Source organism: Sminthopsis crassicaudata, chromosome 3 (genome assembly GCF_048593235.1).
Source record: "Sminthopsis crassicaudata isolate SCR6 chromosome 3, ASM4859323v1, whole genome shotgun sequence".
NCBI classification, from domain to species: Eukaryota; Metazoa; Chordata; class Mammalia; order Dasyuromorphia; family Dasyuridae; genus Sminthopsis; species Sminthopsis crassicaudata.
In genome coordinates, this window is record NC_133619.1 from 317,730,625 (window position 1) to 317,753,941 (window position 23,317).

The 23,317-nt window shown below is 34.6% G+C and overlaps 1 protein-coding gene across 1 annotated transcript in view; it reads left to right on the forward strand.

Annotated features, from left to right (window-relative positions):
- TMPRSS7 (transmembrane serine protease 7) overlaps positions 1 to 23,317 on the forward strand; it is an 88,642-nt gene that overhangs the window by 6,516 nt on the left and 58,809 nt on the right. The window contains exon 3 of the mRNA XM_074301167.1: positions 12,519 to 12,649. Within this exon, the coding sequence (XP_074157268.1) occupies positions 12,519 to 12,649 (131 nt within the window). The remainder of the gene's footprint in view (positions 1 to 12,518; positions 12,650 to 23,317) is intronic.

Consider the following 23,317-nt stretch of genomic DNA (forward strand, 5'->3'; position numbering starts at 1 on the left):
ATTTTGGCTTTCATAATGTTCTCTAGTTCTTCTTTGGTCATAATTTTCTCCCTTCTCCATAGATCCGATAGGTAAATCATCCACCCAGGATGGTGGATAGAATTGCAAGGGTAATGAGGATATTTATGTTCAGGCAGGGGGCGAGTTGGTATATGATGGATATTAGGGCAATTTTTTGGTCAGGTTAGAAGAATTATTGCAGTTAGGAGTGGGATTTCTTGTGTTACCTCAGGCATTCAGAAGTGGAAAGGGGCAAGACCTAGTTTTATGGAGAGGGCCAGGTTTATTGAGATAGAAGCCCATTGGTCAGATAGTTGGAAGAGTGTTCATTGGTTTGTTGATCATGCATTGTAGATGATGTGAATATTATTATTATTATGGAGATGGTGGCTTGGGTAAGGAAGTATTTTGTGATAGCTTCTGTGTCATGTGGGTTGTTTGGGGAAATTATTAGGGGGATAATTGCTAGGGTGTTGATTTCTAAGCCCATTCAGGCTGTGAATCAGTGGTTGCTGAATAAGGTGAGGCATGTGCTGATAAACAGGCTTAGAGATAAAATGATGAGGACATCATCAAATGATGGGTTTATGTCCTAATTTTTTTATGGTATCATCCTTTATGCCCAAATCATGTATCCATTTTTACCTTATTTTGATATGGAGTATGAGATATAGGTCTATGCCAAGTTTCTGAAATATTTTTTCCTAGTTTTCCCAGAAATTTTTATCAAATAGTGAGTTCTTATTCCAGAAGCTAGAGTTTGGGGGTTTATCAAAAACTAGATTATTATAGGCCTTGATTATTGTGTCAAATGTATCTAATCTACTCCAATGATTCACCATTCTATTTCTTAGCCAGTACTAAATGCTTCTGATGACTGCTGCTTTATAATATAGTTTTAGGTTTGGTATTGCTAAGCCACCATCCTTTGTATTTTTTTTTTCATTAATTCCCTTGATATTCTTGACCTTTTGTTCTTCCAGATGAAATTTGTTATTATTTTTTCTAGTTCTATAAAATAATGTTTTGGCAGTTTGGTTGGCATGACATTGAACAGGTAGACCAATTTAGGCAGAATCGTCATTTTTATTATATTAGTTCAGCCTAGCCATGAACAATTGCTATTTTTGCAGGTGTTTAGATCAGATTTTATTTGTGTGAAAAGTGTCTTGTAATTGTGTTCATATAGTTTTGAGGTTTGTTTTTGCAGGTAGACCCCCAAGTATTTTATTTTATCTATAGTAATTTTAAATGAAATTTCTCTATCTCTGATTGATGAGTTTTGTCTATAATATATAGAAATGTTGATGATTTGTGTGGGTTTATTTTACATCCTGCAACTTTGCTAAAGCTGGGAATTGTTCCCAGTAGATTTTTGGATGATATTCTATGATTCTCTCAGTAATCATCATATCATCTGTAAAAAGTGATAGTTTTATTTCTCCGTTGCATATTCTATTCCTTTGATTTTGTTTTCTTTTCTTTTTGCTATAGCCAACATTTCCAGTACCATGTTGAATAACAGTGGTGGATAGTGGGCATTCTTGTTTCACCCCTGATCTTATTGAGAATGTATCCAGTTTCTCTCCATTAAATAATGTTTGCTGTAGGTTTTAGTTAGATACTGCTTATTATTTTAAAGAAAGCTCCCTTTATTCTTATACTCTCTAACATTTTTAATAGGAATGGATGCTGTGTTTTTTCAAGTAGTTTTTCTGTATCTATTAAGATTATCATATGATTTCTGTTGGTTTTCTTATTGATAGGGTCAAGTATGGTAATAGTTTTCCTGATATTGAATCAGCCCTGCATTTCTGGTATAAATCCCACTTGGTCATAGTGTATTATCCTGCTGATAAATTGCTGTAATCTCTTTGCTAATATTTTATTTAATGCATCAATATTCATTAGGGAGAGTGGTCTATAATTTTATTTCTCTGTTTTGTCCCTTCCTGGTTTGGGTATCAGTGCCATATTTGTTTCATAGAAAGAACTTGGCAGTACTCCTTCTTTACTTTACATAATATTAGAATTAATTATTCTTTAAATGTTTGGTAGAATTCACTTGTGAATTCATGTGGTTCTGGAGATTTTTTCTGAGGGAGTTCATTAATGACTTGTTCAATTTCTTTTTTCTAAACTGGGATGTTTTAAGTAATTTATTTCCTCTTCTGTTAACTGGGCATTTTATATTTTTGTAAGTATTGACCCATTTTGGTTAGATTGTTATACTTGCTATCACAGAGTTGGACAAAATAGCTCATAATTATTGCTTTAATTTCTTTTTTATTGGTTGTAAGTTCACCCCTTTTGTTTTTGATGCTGGTGATTTGGGTTTTTTCTTTCCTTTTTCTGACCAAATTAATCAAAGGTTTATCTAGTTGGTTAGCTTTTCCATGTTTTGGTCATTAATTCAATAGTTTTCTTAGTTTCTATTTTATTAATCTCTCCTTTGAGTTTCAAAAATTCTTATTTGATATTTAATGGAGGAATCTTAAATAAGATATTAGCAAAAAGGAAATCATCCCCAGGATAATACACTATGATCAAGTAGGATTTATACCAGGAATGCAGGGCTAGTTTAATATTAGGAAAACTATTAGTATAATTGACCATATTGATATTAATGGAGGGGTTAATTTGTTGCTTTTCTAACTTTTTTAGTTGGATACCTAATTCATTTATCTCCTGTTTCTCTATTTTATTTATGTAGTTATTTAGAGATATAAATTTTCCCCTAACAACTGCTTTGGTTACATTCCATAGGTTTTGGTATATTATCTCATTTATTGTCATTTTCTTGGATGAAATAATGGATTGTTTCTATGATTTGTTTTTTGACCCACTCATTCTTTAGAATTACTTTATTTGATTTTCAATGATTTTTATCTATCGTTCTTTGGACCTTTATTGAATGTAATTTTTATTGCATTATGGTCTGAAAAAAAAAGCATTTACTATTTCTACCTTTTTGAGTTTGATTGTGAGGTATTTATGGCCTGATACATAGCCAGTTTTTATGGAGGTGCCATGAACTGCAGAAAAAAAAGTGTATTCCTTTTTGTCTCTATTCAATTTTCTCCAGAGGTCTATCATATCTATGTTTTCTACAATCCTATTAACCTTCCTAGTTTGCTTCTGGTTTATTTTGTGGTTAGCATTGTCTGATTCTGAGAAGGGAAGATTGAGGTACCCCACTAGAATAGTTTTGCTATTTATTTCTTCCTGTAACTGACTTAAAATCTCTAGGAATTTGCCTGCTCTATAACTTGATGCATGCATATTTAGTATCATTACTACTTCATTATTTATGGTACTCTTTATCAAGATGTACTTTCCCTCCTTATCTCTTTTAATAAAATCTAATTTTACTTTTGCTTCATATGAGATTAGAATTGCCTGGTTTTTTTACTTAAGATGAACCATAATAAATTTTGTTCCAGCCTTTTACCTTTACTTTGTATGTATTTCTCTGTGTCAAATATATTTCTTATAAACAATATATTATAAGATTCTGTTTTTTAACCAACTCTGCTATTTGCTTCCATCTTATGAGAGAGTTCATCCCATTCACATTAACAGTTATGATTACCAACTCTGTATTTCCCTCCATCTTATTCTCTCCCCTGTATATACTTTTACTATCTCTTTCCTTAGTCCTATGCTTGGTCCTGTGGATTTTTTTACCCACCCCACTTACTATCTTATCTCCTATCACCCCACCCCCCTTCCCTTACTAGTGTTTTTTTTTAACCCACTCCACCTTCTACCTTAACTTCTATCAACCCTCCCCCACTTCTTTTACCTTTTTTCCCCTGTGTTTCTGCCCTCCCCTCTATCCTGTCCCTTTTCTTTTCCTCTTTCTCCTTCTACTTCTTTATAGACTTAGATAAATTTCTGTGCCCAACTAAATGATTAAATTATTCCCTCTTAAAGCCAAAACTGATGAGATCAAGTTTCAAACAATGCTAAGGCCCTTCCCTTCTTTCCCCAAAATGTAATTGTCTTTTGTATCTCTTCATGTGAGCTAATTATCCCATTATACCTTGTCTTTCCTCTTTTCTCAATACAGGCCATTTAATGTATTTTTTTTTTTGAGCACACCCTCAGTCATGTGATGCCTCTCTCTGTCTGCCCCAGTGACAGATGCAGTTTGTAAGAGTTACAGATATTGTTTTCCCATCTAGAGATGTAAATGGTTTAATCTTTACATATATTTTTTTCCCCTGCTTACTTTTTTATAGTTCTCTTGAGTCCTGTGTTTGCAGATTAAATTTTCTGCTCTCTCTTTTTCAATAGAAATTATTGAAAGTTTCTTACTTCATTGAAACTCCATCTTCTCCCTTGAAAGACAATGCTGAGTCTCATTGGGTAGTCAATTCTTGGTTGTAACCCCAGTTCCTTTGTCTTCTAGAACATGGTATTCTAGGCCTTCCAATTCTTTATTGTAGAAGTTACCAGATCCTGGGTAATCCTGACTATTGCTCCTTGTTGCTGACTTGTTGCTTTTGTCTGATAGCTTGCAGTATTTTTTCCTTGAGATTATAGTTTTGGAGTTTCCTAACAATGTTCCTTGAGGTTTTCCTTGTGTGATCTCTTTCCACAAATAATCAATAGATTCTTTCAATAAGTATTTCCCCCTCTGTTTCTAGAATATTGGAGCAGTTTTTTTTAAATTACCTCTTGCAGAATTCTATCCAAGTTCTTTTTTTTTTTTTTTTTTTTGCCATAGCCTTCAGATAGGCCAAAAAATTTTAAATTGTCTCTTCTGGATCTATTTTCCATGTTGGCTATTTTGCCAATGAAGTATTTCACATTTTCTTCCATTTTTTTCATACCTTTTAGTTTGTTTGACAGATTCTTTTTGTCTCACAAAGTTGTTAGCTTCCATTTGCCCTGTTCTAGTTTTTTTTTTTTTTTATGTGTGATTATCTTTAATTATCTTTTGTATCCTTTTTCCACTTGTTTTATTCTACCATTTAAATAGTTGTTTTCTTAAGGCAAGTTTTTCCCTTCCTTTTTCAAACTGTTAATTTTCTCCTGCATCCCTCTCATTTTGTCTTCTACTTTCCTATTTGTCTTTTGAAGTCTCTTATGAACATTTACAAGAAACTTTTTTGAACTTGGGAGCAATTTATCTCACTCTTTGAGATTTCTTCTGTTTACAGTCTGTCCTAGTCCAAGTTTGTGTTTTAATCTGCCCTATGGCCATAGTAGCTTTCTATGGTCTTTTCTGTTTCTGTTTGTTTTCTTTCCTTTTCTTTTGGCATTGCCTCCTTTTAAAATTTTAAACTCTGCTCCTGGAATAAAGGTAGTGTTGTCCCAATCTTCTTGTGAAGTTCTGAGTGTTGGCTTTGAGCACAGGGGCTCCTTGTGTTTGTAGAGGGTAGGGTGGCTGCTCTTTCCAGGAAACAGCCTGGTTTCCCAGAGTTTGTTTGCATTCTGAGCTGGTACTGAGGGTTGCCCCACTGATTTGCTCCTCTATTGAGCCAGGTCTGAGGATCTTAGTTGCTGATTTGCTGTGATTAAAAGCCTCTAATTTGCTTTCCCAGAGTTTAACTGATCTGGGCTGGATGCCTTTTTCACCCCAGTGAGACTGACCTTTCTTGAAGTTTTTTTCTGTCTTGAGCTGGAGAGTGGTTTCATTCCATTAGAATCTGTTCAGAGGTTTGGATTCATGTGGTTTTCAAGGGAAATTGAGAGAGCTCCATTAGCTTTCCAACTTTATTCTGCCATTTTGGCCCCACCCATATAGTGGTTTCTTTTTAAAAAAATACACTCTGAAACTCAAATGTTTTACAAATTCATATTGCTATGTTTCTGGACTAGGAATTTTTTGTTATAAAAAGGGAAACATATGAAATAAAGTCAACAAGTTTTTGTCAAACACTTAACCAGATGCTGGACAATGTGCTAAGTGCTAGGCTATATCCTCCAGTATTTGAAATCTCTGAAAATCATAATGGAATTCACCAAAATATCTCTGCATATGTAATATAATATATAGAACTTAACATATCAAATAATTAAAGAAATTTATAGAAAACACATTCAATATAGTTAACAGGGTTGGTCTTAACATGGTATATAAACTGTCAATATAATATAAAAGCCATCAACAAACATTTCAAAGAATTGTCTATTATATGGCATATGCAAGGCACCAGTGAAAAAATAAATAATTTCATACTCTAAGGGAAAAAGACAACATGCACATAAATAAAAAAAATTCCATGCAAATATTTTAAAGCCATTTATAACCTGTCCTCAATCTATATTTCCTGCCTTATTGTACATTTCTTTCCATCCTGCATTCTGAGGTCCAGTCAAATTTGTCTTCTCTTTATTCCTCACATACTGAGGGCTTCATCTCTTGTTTCCATGTCTTTGCCTTGGTTAATTTCCATGTATGGAGTTTATTTTTTCCTCATTTTATTTAGAGAATCCTTCTCATCTTTCAAGACAAAGTTTATATTGCCAATTTCTACATGAAGCTTTTCCTAACTCTCCCAGAATTCCTTTAATGTCTTTCTTCCTTGTCCATCTTGCATTTACTCTCTTTATTCTCCTGGATCTAAACCCAGGAAGCCCTGGATTCAAATTCAAAATCAGATATTTACTAGCTGTTATGAAATTAAAAACTGCTTTTCTTTTTTCTTTTTTCTTTTTTTTTTTTTAAAGACAATCAACTTAGATTGTATATTTCCCTTTACTCTACTGTTTTACTTAGGTAACTTCAGGTCACTTGTTGCACAATTCTTATTTATTTGCATATAACATTTATTGAAGGGGGGATGTAAAGGACTGAAACTCTTGAGGTAATGCACTGAGATCAGAACAATCGAACACTTAAGACTATACTCTATAAGAATATGCTTGGGAAATGGCCCTTCTCACTATCCTGTGCTGGCTCAATCATTTAGTGTATACAGAGAATTGTAGGCAGGGCTAGGGGGGTAGAGTAAGACTAGCCAGAGTCACTTCTGGGCAGGAGAGATGAAGAGGTGAGGTCATGGAAATCCTGTGCATCTATCTCTTTGAACTTCTACCACTAAAGACCAAGAATAAAGATTTTTGCTTATCCTGATTCTGACTGATTCTAAGGTATCCAGAGTCCTAATGCGGTCATCACAGGAGGAAAAGGGAAACATATTAAACAGAAGAAATACAAACCAAGAGAAATTAGAATTCGGTTCTTATTTTGCAACTAGTACCTCTACTCTTATATGATTTTGTTATATGCTTGTGAGATACTTAGTTGGAGAAAAGCTTTTAGGGTGAAATTTTGCTTCACTGAATCACAAGTTCCATTGGTTGTTATTTTTTAATAGTCAACAAAAAGATATGTTCAATGGAAACTCAAAATCTCTGTGCCTTTTCAATAGTCAGTCAGCAAGCATTTATAAGAACTTACTATGGAGAACTATGTACCATTTTTCAATCTTAATGCTCTCACAAACTTCTCCAAAATAGGAATTATTCACAAGAGATCATTAAATTTCAGCTATCTCTACAATCTAAGACACCAAAAACTAAAAATTTGTCGGCCAAATGAACTAACATTAGGGAAAGCTAATTCCTAGTCCCCTATTATGTTCACTTAACTTTTCTTTCCCTACCAGTCACTATGCCCCTACAGGACTGCATAAGTCAAATCAGCTTTTGCAAATAGAACTCAACTCTTCTCTATCTTTGTGCTTCTGTCTGGAAGAAAAACCTAAAGGCAGAAGCCAGTTTTGGCTTAGGATGACAATGTGGCAGAGCTCTGTATTCTGGAAGTATAGAGCTTGAGAACAGAAGAATATAAGGAAATGAGACAAGATTTACACACATGTGTAAATTCATCCAATCTAAGGAAAGAAAGATTGACATTGAGCTGGACATTCTATATCCTCAAAAGTCATTTAGGTAATAACCCAATAATGATCAAATGTGATTATTCTCCAGTGTGGGAAAAAAGTGAAACAACTTTGAGTTCTAAAAAAGAGGAAGAAGTAAAAAATGACATAAGGGTATATAAGAGAAAAGCTTGAAATTATCAAATATTTTAATTAGAAAAAAATCATTTAACAATCTTGACCATAAGTAGGTAAATAGTATAAGAAGATAGTAATAAAAAGAATGGAATTTATCTCCAGATCAGCTGAATGAATCCAGATACCTATGAATAAATATTCTAAGACAAAAAAAATCAAGATCCAAGAGAATGTTCCCAAGTGATTTAAAAAAGAAAGAATTTTGAAATTAGATTTATATTCTATATAGCAAAAATTGACAAAACAGAAAAACTTGAAAACACATTTTCAAGAGAAAAGAGTGTGTGAGAGAAGGACAGAAAGACAGACGGAGAGAGAGAGAGAGAGAGAGAGAGAGAGAGAGAGAGAGAGAGAAAGAGAGAGTATGTAAAAGTAGTAAAGAACAATATGGAAGAAAAAAGAAAAGAAAATGTTTTTTTAAAACATGATCTCTATAAAGCAAATCATAATTATCTTAAAGACAAGATGTATAGTGACAACTTATAGTGTGTGTGTTCCAAAAGAACATAACAAGAAAAAATAAATAAATAAACTGAGTAGAACAATGCAAGAAATATAAGAAAATTTCTCAGAATTTCTGAACATAGAAAATAAAGCGTCATTCAAAGGAATAAACAGATTACCCCCTTTCTTTCAAGGAAAAAAAACCCTATGCTACAAATTCCAAGATATGTGGTGATCAAATTTAACAATTTCAATATTAATCAACAAATTCTTCAACCAACCAAAAGAAATAACTTAGAATATAAAAAAGAGAAAATTAAAGTGTTGCAAGGCTTGTTTTTTCTTTCATGTGTTTTCCCCCTTTTTGATCTTATTTTTCTTGTGCAATACAATGAACAAGGAAATATGTTTAGAAAAATTACACGTTTATATATTGTGATATATATTCAATTCAATATATTGAATTGCTTGAGAGGGGCAAAGAGAAGGAGAAAAATTAAGGTTTTGCAAAGATGAATATTGAAAACTATCTTTGAATGTATTTGGAAAAAACAAAATAAAATAACAACAACAACAACAAATAAAGTAATTCAAAACAATTTTGTACCCAGCTGAAACTGCAAGTGAGAATGGATTGATGTGTTTCAAATAGCAAAGACACCAAAGATGCAATCCAATATGACATGTCTGGCAAACCTGAACCTCTCAATTAAATTGGATGTTTGATAAAATAATGATATTTGAAATATTCCCACCAAAGAAACCAGAATTGAACAAATTGCTTCCTTTACAGCAAATAAGTAAGGTACAGGTAAGGAAATAAATTACCCCCCAAAAAAGTTAAAAATCAAATTAAAATGAGGTTATCTATGAGGTTAATAAGAATAAAAATAACAACAACAAGAAGAACAAATTAACAACAGAGAGACATTTCTTTCTAAAAGTATACAAGGAGTTAGGTGGCCTAGTAAAGTGCTAGGCCTAGAGGTAAGAAGAATTATCTTCCCTAAGTTCAGATTTGGATTCAAATACTTAACCACGTGTAAGATCCTGGGCAAGGCACTTAACCCTGGTTCCCTCAGTTCTTCATCTGTTTAAAAAAATCTGTAAGACCATTACAGTGTCTCTGCCAAGAAAATCTCAAATGATATTAGAAAGAGTCAGACACAAGTGAAAATAATTGAATTTGATGCAAGTCAAATAGAAGTGCTGGTTGAGAAATAGAACTTAAACATCATGGACTAACTCACAACACTAGACTTACAGTTAAATCAGTATTGGGTTTTTTTTTGAAGGGAGTACTAAATGGCAAAATTGTAAGGTACCTAGAAAGGGAGGGGGAAGGAAGAAAACAGAAAGGAGTATGTTGTTGTAATTTAGTTGTGTCCCAACTCTTCATGACCTCATGTACCATACTGTCCATGGGGATTTTCTTTTTTTTTTAATATTTAATTTTTATTGAAGTTTTTTATTTTTAAAACATATGAAAGGATAAATTTTCACCACTGCCCCTTGCAAAACCTTGTGTTCCAATTTCCCCTCTTTTCCCCCACCCTCTCTCCTATATGGCAAGTAATCTAATATATGTTAAACATGGTAAAAATATATGTAAATCCAATACAGGCATACATATTTATACAATCATCTTGCTGAACAAGAAGAATCAGATCAAAAAGGAAAAAAAATAGAAAAAATAAAATTCAAGAAAGCAACAACAAAAGAAATGAATATGTCATTGATGAGATCACTAAGAGGAATATTTAGAGATAAATAAAAAATAAAGAACAAGGAAGGAAAGAAACCCTGAAGTATACTCATGCATAGAAATTAAAATATGGAAAATAATTTAGCAAAGGAAAATCAGAAGGACAGGTCAGAAAGGGCAATGTTATAAAAACCTAGAGAGGAGAAAGTATCCAGAAGAAAAGGATTGTCACCTATGTAAAATGTTGTAAAGAGATCAAGAATGATGAAGCTTGACAAAAGGTAATAATAACAACTGACAGGGAATCTTTTCACAGTCATTCTCTTAGTAAGTGTCTGAATTGGGATTTGCACTCATTTTGTTTCCTAACATCAAGTCTACTGCTTGATTACTTTAACACCTAGTTGCTTCTAGGAAATTAGGCTTAGCAATAAAGAGAACTCGGTAACTTTGGAAAGAACAATTTCAGTTGAATGGTAGAATCAGAAACCACATTTTAATGGGTTGAGAACTAAGATCTAGAAGTAAGAAAATGGAGGCAATGGGAGATGACAATATACCCTTTCCTATAGGGGGTGAGGATGGAGAAGGAGAGAGGTGTGCCTTAGATCCCACCCAGAATTTTTATTTGATTTTTGTTCCTTTGTCAGGATGAACGAGTCTATGGATTGGGTTAGTGGCACAGAACAATATTGTGTGCCCAGTTGATGAGACATTTGATGTCTATTCTAAGGATAGTTAAGATTGAAGCAGTTGACTTATTTACAATTCTTTTTAATAGAAAGCTTTTCTCCAGGTACCAGCTCAAATCTTAATTTACTTATAATCCTCTGGGCAAGCATTGGGAGTAGCATAAATTTTTGATCCCAGGATGATCTTGGAGAGAATATGACTTGGACCTATGGGGCCAGTCCAGGTAATCTAGTATCTGGATCCTTATTGGTTTTCCCATTATGATACCCATATTAAGAAATGTTGCCACCAAATAAATTCCTTCTGAAAGATATCTTAATTATTTCATTAAACCCAAAAATCTCTTTACCTTGCCATATTTGGGAGTATAATGAGATCACTCTTTACATAAAGTTGGAGTTAGTTCTACTACCCTGGTTCCACGTTATACTAACTATATTTTTAAGGAAAATTTGGAAAAAGTTTGGCAGAATACATGATCATCTACTTGGAATGTATTATTTTGAAAAAATAGACTGATGAATAAGTTACTGTTAGTTTGCCATTTTTTTTTTCTTACAGATGGTCAATTTAGAACTATAGATCTAAAATACCTTAGTAGTCATAAAGGTCAAGTGCCTTACATTATTCTCTTAACTGAGACCCAGAAAGGTAAAGTGACCTTTACAAGGTCATAGCTAGCTAATTATAGATCATTTTTTATCAGATTAAGGTCTTCTAAAGCAGGGCTTCTTAAACTTTTTCCACTCATGACCCCTTTTTGCCCAAGAAATTTTTATGATCCCAAGTATATAAAATAGGTTTACAAACAAAACATTTATTTATAACAAATCATAAATTTGTGACCACCGTTTTCAGTTATGAGACCCCACAGGGAGTCAAGAACCATAGTTTAATAAGCAGAATTCTAATCTTTTATCCCTCATTCAGTACTTTTATAGACAACATGCGGGCAATCCTTTGACGTTGAAAACTGCGCATAAGTGCTCTAAACCAGAGGCTAAGGGGTTTGTAGTCCTCTTTTTCTTTTACCTTAATCCCATCACAAGATGTTTAATAGTTTTTTTTTTTAATTACATGTAAAGATAGTTTTTAACATTCACATTTATAAGATTTTGAACTCCATATTTTTTTCCCTCCTTCCCTCCTTCTCTCCCCAAGATGGGAAGCAATTTGATATAGATTACACATGTATAATCATATTAAACATATTTATAAGTCATGTTGTGAAAAAAGAATCAGAACAAAAGGGAAAAGCCAGAGGACAGAAAAAATGTATCGCAAGATATCTATCACTATAAACCTCTCTTCCCCTATAGGCATTCCTTCTGAGTACCATATATGTTGTTTGCTCCCCAAATGCCTCAACTTCAGGGGGTCAGTGAATTGCAAATTTTATATTTTTACCTTATTCCAAATAGTTCTGTCAAAAGAGAAAGAGATATTCCCAGGAGTGCCATCATTTACTATTCATGAAAGAGATACTATTAAGTATCTAGAGCACAACACAGTTTATGATCCACTAAAATATTTATTTGCCATTAAAAACAATTAATTCATAAGCAAAATAACACACAAGTACAAATCAGATAGTATTGTAATATTATGCAGTTACTAATTGTCTCCTTTTTGTTTCACAGGTCAGGCTGAAAGTAAGGATGCTTTTTATTTTGTTGGGCTGTTCCGTATTGCCAACATTGAATTTCTCCCAGAATATCGGCAGAAGGAATCAAGAGAATTCCTTTCAGTAGCACAAAATGTGCAGCAAGTGGTAAGAAAATGCAGCAGGAATTATAGAATCCCCATAGCTTAGGAAGTAAAGAAGGTTTTATAGGATTAAAATAGCATCTATTAAAAAGTAAGATTTATATATATTCTCTGCAATCTAGAATTAAACATTTCTTTTCTGATTGAAAATGAATTAGAACATGCACTTTTCTCTTCCTGCTTCATCATTTAATATGCAGAAATTTAATACTAAATTAGAGCTATGTGGTTGAGGTGGTAATAATGCAAACAACTAAAATAATGCATGGGCTTTTGTTAGTGAAAAGAATGAATGCAAAATTAAACTTCTAAAGCTAAGTAGCCAAAAAGAGAAAGAGAAGTAAATTTTAAAAATTTGCTTCTTTAAAAATAAAAAAAGCGAATTAAAGGTTGTCAGCACCATGGTCAGCTTAAAATAGTTTGATGTTTCAGCACTGGGACAGTGGATAGCACCATGCTCCCTGTAACCCTGTAATGTTGCTACAGAGTATTAAGAATATTTAAGAAGAAGAATATTGGGCAACTTTCATGGGTTTTGGTAGTTTATATTGCTCACAATGTAAGAGTAAGACCTAGGAAAACTTCTGGAGGTGTTAGAAAACTCTTGTATTGTTTGAATTTATGTAGGAGAAATATATTGTCACAGGTCTTGCATTTGCTTTTCTTTTTCCATGTATTAATGAGCAGAAAAAAGGTTGGGGAAAGGTGTCTGTGTCTGTGTTTTTCTTTCAATTGGCATGTGGTATCTTGCAGCAGTATCTGCTACTGCCTCTGAATGGCAAAACATATGCATTCTCTCTCTCTCTCTCTCTCTCTCTCTCTCTCTCTCTCTCTCTCTCTCTCTCTCTCTCTCAGGTAATTGAAGTTAAGTGACTTGCCCAGGTTCACATAGCTAGGAAATGTTAAATATCTGAGACCAGACTTGAACTCAGGTCCTCCTGACTTCAGGTCTGGTGCTCTCTATTCACTGCACCACTTCACTGACCAAGCATATGCAATGTTTAAAGAAAGAGTCTGTGTTGAGATAATTTAGTAACAATTTTGGTTGCATTTTTATTAAAGGCCCTGTTCTGAGGTTCTAAAGCTGGGTTCATTGTTCTCCTCCTTTGATATTTAAGACCCTTGGGGCAGCTAGGTGGTGCAGCAATGGATATAGCACCAACCTTGAATTCAGGAGGACCTGAGTTCAAATCTGGTCTCAGACATTTAACACTTCCTAGCTGTATGACCCTGGGCAAGTCACTTAACCCCAGCCTCAGGGAAAAAAAAAAGAAAAAAGAAAAAAAAAGATATTTAAGACCCTTTCTGGTATCTGGTCTCTGCTATGAGACTTACTGGAATCAGGAAGACTCATCTTCCTTAATATAAATTTGGTCCAGGCATTTATTAGCAGTGTGACCTTGTCAATTAACCCTATTTGCTTCAGTCTCCTCCTCTGTAAAATGATATGGAAATGGAAATAGCAAACTACTCCACTATCTTTGTCACAAATCATGTCACAAAGAATCAGATATGACTGAAACAAGTGAACAACAAAAAAGTCCTTTCCAGATCTCAGTCAAATGAGTTGGTATTTGTCATTCAAAAACAAATATACAGAATATAGAACCTTAATCTACAAGGAAAAGCTCAGGATTCCTTTCTTTTTGAGGTCACTGTAATGGAGGGAATTTTCATATCACTCCCTAGTACAATCTTTATTGCCATTACATACATGGGCCATTGGTTTGCACCAAAATAGAAGTATTAATATTTTTAAATCAGCCAGCCTTACTTTCTTTTCTCATAGCGGGGAGCTTATTGCCAGCAGCAAGCTCTGGCAATTATGCTTAGACGGAAAACACACTACAGATATGCCATTCCTCAGCTCAAACTGATATACTAATACACATTTAATAATTCTAGATTTAATTGAATTACCTTGTATCTTCCTTTTTATATTACTAAAATTTTTATTAACATAGACTTAATGATTATCACTCATCTTTAGAAAGCCAGAAAGCAAGTATTTTTCATATTTGGAATATGGTTAATTCAATTTGCTATTTAAGGTATAAATGAACTAGCAAATATTGGTTGCCTCTACAGTTTCCCTCTCAGCAAATGTAACCTTATATGAAGGATATGGACAGATATAATTGATGAGGACAATAAAATGAGGCTCAAAGGGAAAGATGGTTCAATGCTTTCTTCTCCTCCTAAGTACCATAGGCCGGGTCCGGTTTGCGAATGAATTCGTTACTCAATGCTGTGTTAAAACAAAGTCTTTATTGACAGTAAAGGGATAGGCAGGCATTTGACCTCCAGGGATCTTAAAAGCCAGACTTGCCTGCATAGAGGATGATAGTAAAGGGATAGACAGGACATCAGAACAGAGTGGTGGGCACTAGGCAAAGAAGAACCAAGTGCAAGAAATAGAATTTTGGGGATTCTTTTTATACATAATCAGGGCCATAAAACAAAGTTTGTATAGCGATGTTATCCAAGAGGTTCCAGAGATATTTGTAAATTAGATAGGAATTTCTCTTAAGGATATAAAATTCTATTAATCATCTGTGTCTCAAGTTATCTCCTTTAACTTAACCCTAACCCTAACCCTTTTATCCTCTTCATAATGATGGCAGAAAGTGAAAAGAATAGGAAGCTGGTAGAGACATCATAGGGAGATATAGGGTAGACATAGGAAGAATATAGTAGGAAGACTTAGATCTGGAAAGGACATTTTTTTGTTATTCATTTATTTCAATCATATCAAACTCTTTGTGACTTGTTTTGGGGTTTTCTTGACAAAGATAATGGAGCAGTTTGCTATGTCTTTCTCCTTAGTATTCCCACAGTAAGTCAGGACACCTGATTTGTCTTGTTTTTGTTCTAGTTGTAGCTTTGCCATCAATTAGTATATGACTTTACTTAAGTAACTTTACATCTCTGAAGTTCAACTTACTTATCTCTATAATGGTGTTGTTATCTAGGACCTACCTGTTAGTAATCTAGGCCTTGGTCCAGATGGCTAATAGTGACTCTGCACTCTGCCTCCATTTCCATGTACCACTTTTTTTTATCTGGGAGAATGTGTCTAGCACAATACTTGGCACATAATGACATTTAGTAAATATATGTTGATTGATGGATTGATTGGATCATCTGTGTCACTTTATATCTCTGCTTTTACCTAATTGCCACATCCCCTCCTTTATAGATCCAGCAAAGTGCCAGTTAGCTTCCTCAAGATCACCTGCAAGTATGGTAAAATTAAAACCAATGGACATATTTCTCACAAAACACCATGTTGTATTCTTTCTCCATTTCCACCCTCTAGGCAAAATCCCTTCTTTTCAGACTGGTTCTTCCCTCTTCAGCCTCTCAGTTGCAGAACAGAAATGAGAAAGCTAATCCAAAATTTTAGTACTTTATGTTAAATGAATTTTCTACTTCTCTGTAGTCTGTTAACACAAACTAGTTGCCTACATTGGGAACTGGAAGTACAGTGTTCTAGAAACTTTTGAAAAAGCATGTTTGTACTGCCACTGAAGTTGCCATTGTCTCTAATTCTCTATCTTTTCCACTTCAAAAACCGTTTCCTTGTATCACCAAACTTCTGCCTACAACAACCAATGGCTACTTTCAGGCACTAAGTGTAATGTGAGACAAAAAGTTGGATAAAATTGCAACAGGATATCAAAAAGGAGCTGGATACCTCATAATATCTTATAATTAGATAGTGGTTTAAAAAATATTTTTTCAGAACAATCCTCTGAGATAAGTTGTTATTGTTGCTTGTATTCAGTTTTTTTTTCCACTTATGTATTAGTCTTTATAACCCCATTTGTAGATTTCTTGGCAAAGATACTAGAGTGATTGCCATTTCTTTATTTTACAGATCATGAAACTGAGGTAAACAGGGTTAAGTTACCAGCCCATGGTTACACAACTAATAAGCATCTTAGACTGGATTTGAACAGAGGGCTTATAACAAAGTCATGAAGCGTTGGGTTCAAGCACTGTTTCCCACACATGCTGGCTGGGTGATCCTGAAAAAGTCATTTAATCTCTCAGTGCTTCAGATAAATCTCCAAGGCAATAAGTTGCAGAAAAGGTGCCAATTTGCCTGGAGAAAGGGACTTTCCTTACCTTAGAGTTCTCTATAACAATGAACCTAAAGATCAAATCTCTAACCTTGAAGGGGAAAAAAAAAAAAAAAAGACAATAACCAGCCACTCTTTAATAAAAGAAATCAGATGGCCTTTCAGGTTTGAATTATGGATGCTACCTGCCACCTAATGGTCAATATTAGAATGTCATTCTCCATGACAATTTTACCAGAGAAATCATATGCAGGCCCCTCATTTCACTGCTACTTTTATATATGGAGATTGGTTTAAAAAAAAAAAAAGGAGAATAGATGAATAAAGTTTGGTAGCATATTCATTTTAAAATAAGGTAACCTTGGAAGGAGAAGTAAAACTTGATCAGGAGTCCTTAATGAAATAAAAGGTTATCATCATGTGGAAAGGGACGAAGGGGAGTATTGTCTATCTCACCTTAGGGACAAAAAGAAAGCAAATAGTCTGAAATGATGTCACATGAGGAGAGAACTAATTTAGATCTAAGGGAGAAAGTCTTTGCAGGGATTGTTATTAAGCACTGGAACATATTAGGAAGAGAGATTGTACAATGTACTTCCCAATCAATTGTGATGATGATACATCTATAGTCCTACTTAGAGTCAGAGAGATGGATTAGAATTTTTAAAAAGAGCCTTTCCCAACTTGACAATGCATGAATAAGAGTACCTTATGATAGGGAGCTTCAGCATCCTTGACAATAATTCTCAAATTCTTAGAAAGGTGTAACTGCATCCTGGTGAGTTTGCTTTCCCCCAGAGTAGATCACAATCATTCTATGATTTCTCATATTAGTGTGATTTTTTTGTCCATGTATTTATTTAAATTATTCATTAAACTTGGGGCCTTCCTTTTTTTGTTGTTGTTGCTTTGTTTTTTAGTATATTGCAGGCACTAGTACAAAATCTAGACTGTCCATCTGTTATCCTTCACTCTTTTTTTCTTTCTTTTATTTATTTTTTTTTAATTTTTTTTTTGCTGAGGCAATTGGGATTAAGTGACTTGCCCAGGGTCACAGAGCCAGAAAGTATTAAAGTGTCTGAGACCAGATTTGAACTCAGATACTTCTGACTTCTGACTGGTGTTTTATCCACTGCACCACCTAGCTGTCCCCTATCTTCACTCTCACTTTATGACTAGCTAATCTCATTTTCTGTAAAAGCATGTCATTCCTGACACCCAAATTCATCATTGGTAATTTGTTAAAAGCTATTTATACCCCCACTATGAAATTTTTCTTTACATTCTGGCTCAACTGAAAATTTTATTTTTCTGAGATCATAGTGTTCTATGATTTCCAACTGGAGAGCAGTACTATGAAGAAAATTAGTCTCCAAACCAATCTTTAACTTCAAAGATTTTATATAGTTAAGAAAAAGTCTATAATAGCTCCATCCTCAGTTTATTAGAGGTACCACTTTTGATCCCTTCTATTTAAATTTGCAAATGGATTGAATGATTTTTAAGATTTTTGTAACTTCTCAGATGGATTCTTTGTGTTTGAGCAGATCCAGCTGTTGATCCTAAATTCGTTTTACACATTAAAGCATTTATTTATAAAGCACATTGGGTAGTGAGGTGGTTTTGCTCAGATGTGTGACCTAATTATCATCTCTGGTGAGAATAGGTAACTACAAAAATGCTAGTGGATCTGTTCTATTTTACATTTATCACAGAGTCACAGAACCTCAAAGTTGAAAGGGATTCCAGAAATCTTCTAGTACAATATCCATCTTTAAAAAAAACAATTTTCCAATATCCTTGAGAAAAAGTCATTCGATTTCCAGTTGAAAATCTCTGCATCTCCACACAATCAATTTTACTTTTAGACAATTTTAATTGCTGGGAATCTTTTTTTCTTACAAAATATAATCAAAATTTGTCTTTCTTCTAGCCATTATTCCTTATTCATAGGTTGACAAATTTAAGGATCATCCTATCCAATCCCTCTTTTCACAGATGAGTGTACTGAGGTTTAAAATGATCAAGTGACTTGCCCAGAGATATCACACAGCCAAACTATGATTCAAATCTTGGCCTTTTGGATCCAAAATAGAGTGTAATGGCTAGACTTCTTTCTCAAGGACTTCTTTCTCAAGGACTAAGTCTTAAACCAAAACCAATTTGATTCTCATTGGCCACTAATAGGTCCTAGGCCAAGGTTCATTTGGTATTATTTGGGTCCTGATTGATTCAGTTTGAATATAAACAGTAATCATTTCTGCTTTGGCCAGAAACCCTGAGAGTCTTACCCTCCCAGATCCATTCATTCATTTAGATTTTTTTTTTAATAAGTGAAAGAAGAATCTTTGCCTAAATGGATGGGAACTCAGTAAAACTGAGACCTGTTGAAGACCTTAGCTAAAAAAGCCAAGGTCTACCATTGCATCTAGGGCCATCTCCAGTAGTCCTGATCTATCCCTAGCCACTGGACCCAGATGGCTCTGGAGGGGAAAGTGAGGCAGGTGACTTTGCATAGCCCCCCTCTCATTTAAATCCAATTCACTTGCATGACATGGTATCTCCTTAATTTCATGGTCTTTTTTGAGAATGAAGGACAAACAACAACCAACAGCAACAACAAGATGAGTCTTATTAATTTCCTACATTTTAAATACATGAAAACAGTTGTCAAATTTTTTCCTCCCTCCTCTCCAATTTTTTTCTTCTGGTAATACATCTCCAGTTCTTTGAGATGAATCTTGTATGGCTCTTTAGTTCTCTCATCATTCTGATCATCCTTCCCTGACATGATCTAATTTGTCATGTCATCTCCAAAATGTGATGTCCAGAACTGAATAGAATATTTCTGTTGTAGTCTGCTTAAGGCCTCTATAGAGAACATGCTGCTATTTATTCAAGCTAAAATGACATTTATCTGCCTTGTTACACTACTCATTCATATCAAGTTTTCAGACCACTAAAACCTGAATATCTTGTTCACATCAACTCATCAATAAGCATTTTTTAAGTTTTTACTATCTGCCAGAAACCTTGCTAAGTACTAAAGATAAGAAAGATAAGAGCTCATGACCTAACAGAGAGAAACAATATAAAAATAATTGTGTATAAATATATATATACATTTGTGTGTATGTATGCATATACAAACATGTATATATGTGAGTATTCATATACACACACATTCACACAGGATAAATTGGAGGTAGTCTCAGAGGAAAGGTACTAACATTGAGGAAGATTAGGAATGGCAAAAGGAGGATTTTTAGATGAAACTGGAAGTAAGTCAGGGAAGCCAGGAGGCAGAGAATTCTAGGTCACTAGACTGGGCTTCAGTTTCCTCATTTAAAAAGTGAGAGAATTGGAATAGATGGTCTCTGAGATCTGGACCTGCCAGCTCTAAAGTTATAATATTATTATTCTTTGTTGAGGCTATCTCATGTTTATCTGCCTCTGATGTTTCTTTTTTCTAGCTTAAAGTTTCCTTCTAGGTTCTGGGAATTCTCAGCCAACTGATTGACTGACTCTCTTCCTCCCTTTTTCCCTCCCTTTCTCCCTTCTTCTCTGTCTCTGTCTCTCTCTGGCTCTAGCTCTGTCTCTGTCTCTCCCTCTCTGTCGTTTTGTCTCTTTATTTCTCTGTCTCTGTCTCTGTCTCTCTCTCTCTCTCTCTCTCTCTCTCTCTCTCTCTCTCTCTCTCTCTCTCCCTCCCTCCCTTCCTCCCTCTCTCCTTCCCTCCCTCCTTCCCTCCTTCCCTCCCTCCTTCCCTCCCTCCTTCCCTCCTTCCCTCCCTCTCTCCCTCTCTCTCTCTCTCTCTCTCTCTCTCTCTCTCTCTCTCTCTCTCTCTCTCTCTCTCTCTCTCTCTCTCTCTCTCTCTCTCTCTCTCTTCTTCAACCTTCCTGGAAAAGATGAGTTAAGTCTCACAGGGCTGCTGGAATTTTACCTCATCAATCTTCCAAGTGTAGCAGAATGGAATGGGGATCAATGAATCTGAAAGATGGGAAGATGGCACACAGGGGGACAAACAAGGAAAATGCAGTGAATTGAAACATGGAATATCATATATAAGGATAGCAAGGAGGTCAGAATCACTAGATTGTAGAATATATGGAGGAAAGTAAGAAGTAAGAAGCTTAGAAAGATAGGAAGGACCAAGGTAAAAAGGAATTTAAAAGTCAAACAAAGGATTTTGTATTTGACTTCAGGCAATAGGGAGTCATTGTAGTCTGTTGAACAGGGAAGTAATATAGTTGGAAAACTATAATATAGTTAACATCTATAATACAGCTATGCCTTCTTCAATCTATACTTCAGTAGTTCATTTTTTTAACCAGTGAAGGATTTCACATTTTTATTTTAAACTTTCATCTTATTAGACTTAGCCTATGGCTTTAATTAATTAAAATTGTTTCTGGTACTGTCATCCAATGTGCTAGAAATTCTTTTTGTTCACTTCTGTCTTAAATTGTGCCCTTTTCTATTAAAATACAAGCTTAATTAGACTATACTAGACACCATCAGACATAGTAGGTAAAAATAGAAGAATCACAGGATTTTAAAATCAAAAGATGTGCATTTCAGTCTTACCTCCACCATCCCACAGTTCATAAAACACTGAATAAGTGGCAAATCCCTCTAAAGTTCAGATTTCTCCTTGTATAAAACAATAATAATGATAGTTGTCTTAGAGGATTGTTGTAAGGAAAAAGATTCACAAGTTGTGAAGCACTATATAAATCTGAGCTATTATTATCATAATCTGTATCAAGATTTAAAGGATTACAATGACACAATATTAGTTTCCTCACTGAGTTGTCAATTTTTATACATCATTATTTATTCTGACTTTGATTTTATCTTAGAGTGGAATGAGAGGCATTTTCATGGTGGTGGTTGTAGATAGAGGACGGGTTGAAAAGCCAGGATAATCTGGTTTCAGATCCTGATCTAGTGCATATTAACTATGTGAAGCTGAGTCACTTAACCTTTTCATACACTAGACCAGGGCTTCTTAAACTTTTTCTGCTTATGACCCCTTTTTGCTTGTGAAGTTTTTATAGGACCTCAAGTGTATAGGAATATAAAAGAGGTATACAAAATAAACATTTATTGATAATCATAATTTCCCAACCCTTATATTCAATTATGAGGTTTTGAACCCCAGTTTAAGAAGCTAGGCTCTAGACATTTTAGTAAAAAGGATTTCAGAAGCCACTGAGTTCAATATCTCCATTTTACATCTGAGAAAATTTAAGCTTGAGATATTAAATGACTTGCCCAAATTCACTCAGGTAATATAAAAAAGTTAAAGCAAGCATTTGAACCAGGTGATCTTATGTCAAATAATTGTACTGACTGACCTTATCTTGTACAAGAAGAGAAACTTAAAATAAAATATGAGACAAATGCCAGAAAAATACATTCATAAAGTAAAATTACCTCCTCCATACACATTGGTAGGTATTGGCACTTCACAATATGACACACTGAGGGCCCTCTTTCCTGGGTGTCAGCGTAGAAACTGAGAAGCATTGTAGAAAGCTTTGTTATGTTCTTGGGTTACAATAACTTGGGTAAAGCATAGGAAAACATAATAGTACTATGGAAAAAAACACTGAGTCCAGTGTCAGGGGACTCTTTAGTGTCTTAAAGCTTACTGTTGATATAGCCTTGCATAGATAACTTTCTCCCCCTGGACCTCAGTTTCCTTTTCTATGAAATAAGATTAGATTAGATGGCCTCTGAGGTATGAGCCTGCTGCTCTAGAGCTATTGTCCTATTATTCTTTGTTGAGGCTGTTTCTTGCCCATTTATCTCTAAAGTTCCTTTTTCTAGTTTAAAATTTCTTCCTGGGTCCTGGAAATTCCTAATTGCTCTGTCTGTCTCTGAATGTCTCTGTCTCTCTCTATCTCTGCCCATCTCTGTCTCTACCTTTCTTTGTCTCTATCTCTGTCTCTGCCTCTGCCTCTGTTTCTGATTGTCTCTCTGTGTGTCTCTGTCTTTGTCTTTCTGTCTTTCTGTCTCTCTTTCCTCCCTTTCTCCCCACCTCTCTTCTCTCTTCCTCTGTCTCCCCTCACCCCTGGCTGAAACGTTTCTGGAAAAGATGGGATAATCCCACAGAGCTCCTGGAGTTTTACCCCATCCATTTCTCAACTCTAGCAGAATGGGATAGGTTGAGGGCCAATGAACCTGGAAAGATGGAAAGATCTCATACAGGGCTGTCTCCACAGCTTCTGTTCTTTTTTTTTCCCTACTCATTGGTTCTCTTCTTAGGGGCAGCAGGTGCTACAGTGGGTAGAAGACCTAGTCTAGAGTTAGGAAAAATCTAACTTTAAATTGGCCTCAAATATTTATCCCACAAATCACTTAACTTCTGTCAGCCTCAGTTTCCTCAATTGTAAAATGATACTAATTCTGGCACCCACCTCAAAGGGTTGTCATGAGTATCAAGTGAGATAAAATTTATATTAAAAAAATACTTAGCACAGTGCCTAGCACACAGAAAGCATTTTTGTTGTTCAGTTATGTCCGAATCTTCATGAACCTATTTGGGATTTTCTTGGCAAAAACGCTGGAAGGTTGCCATTCTT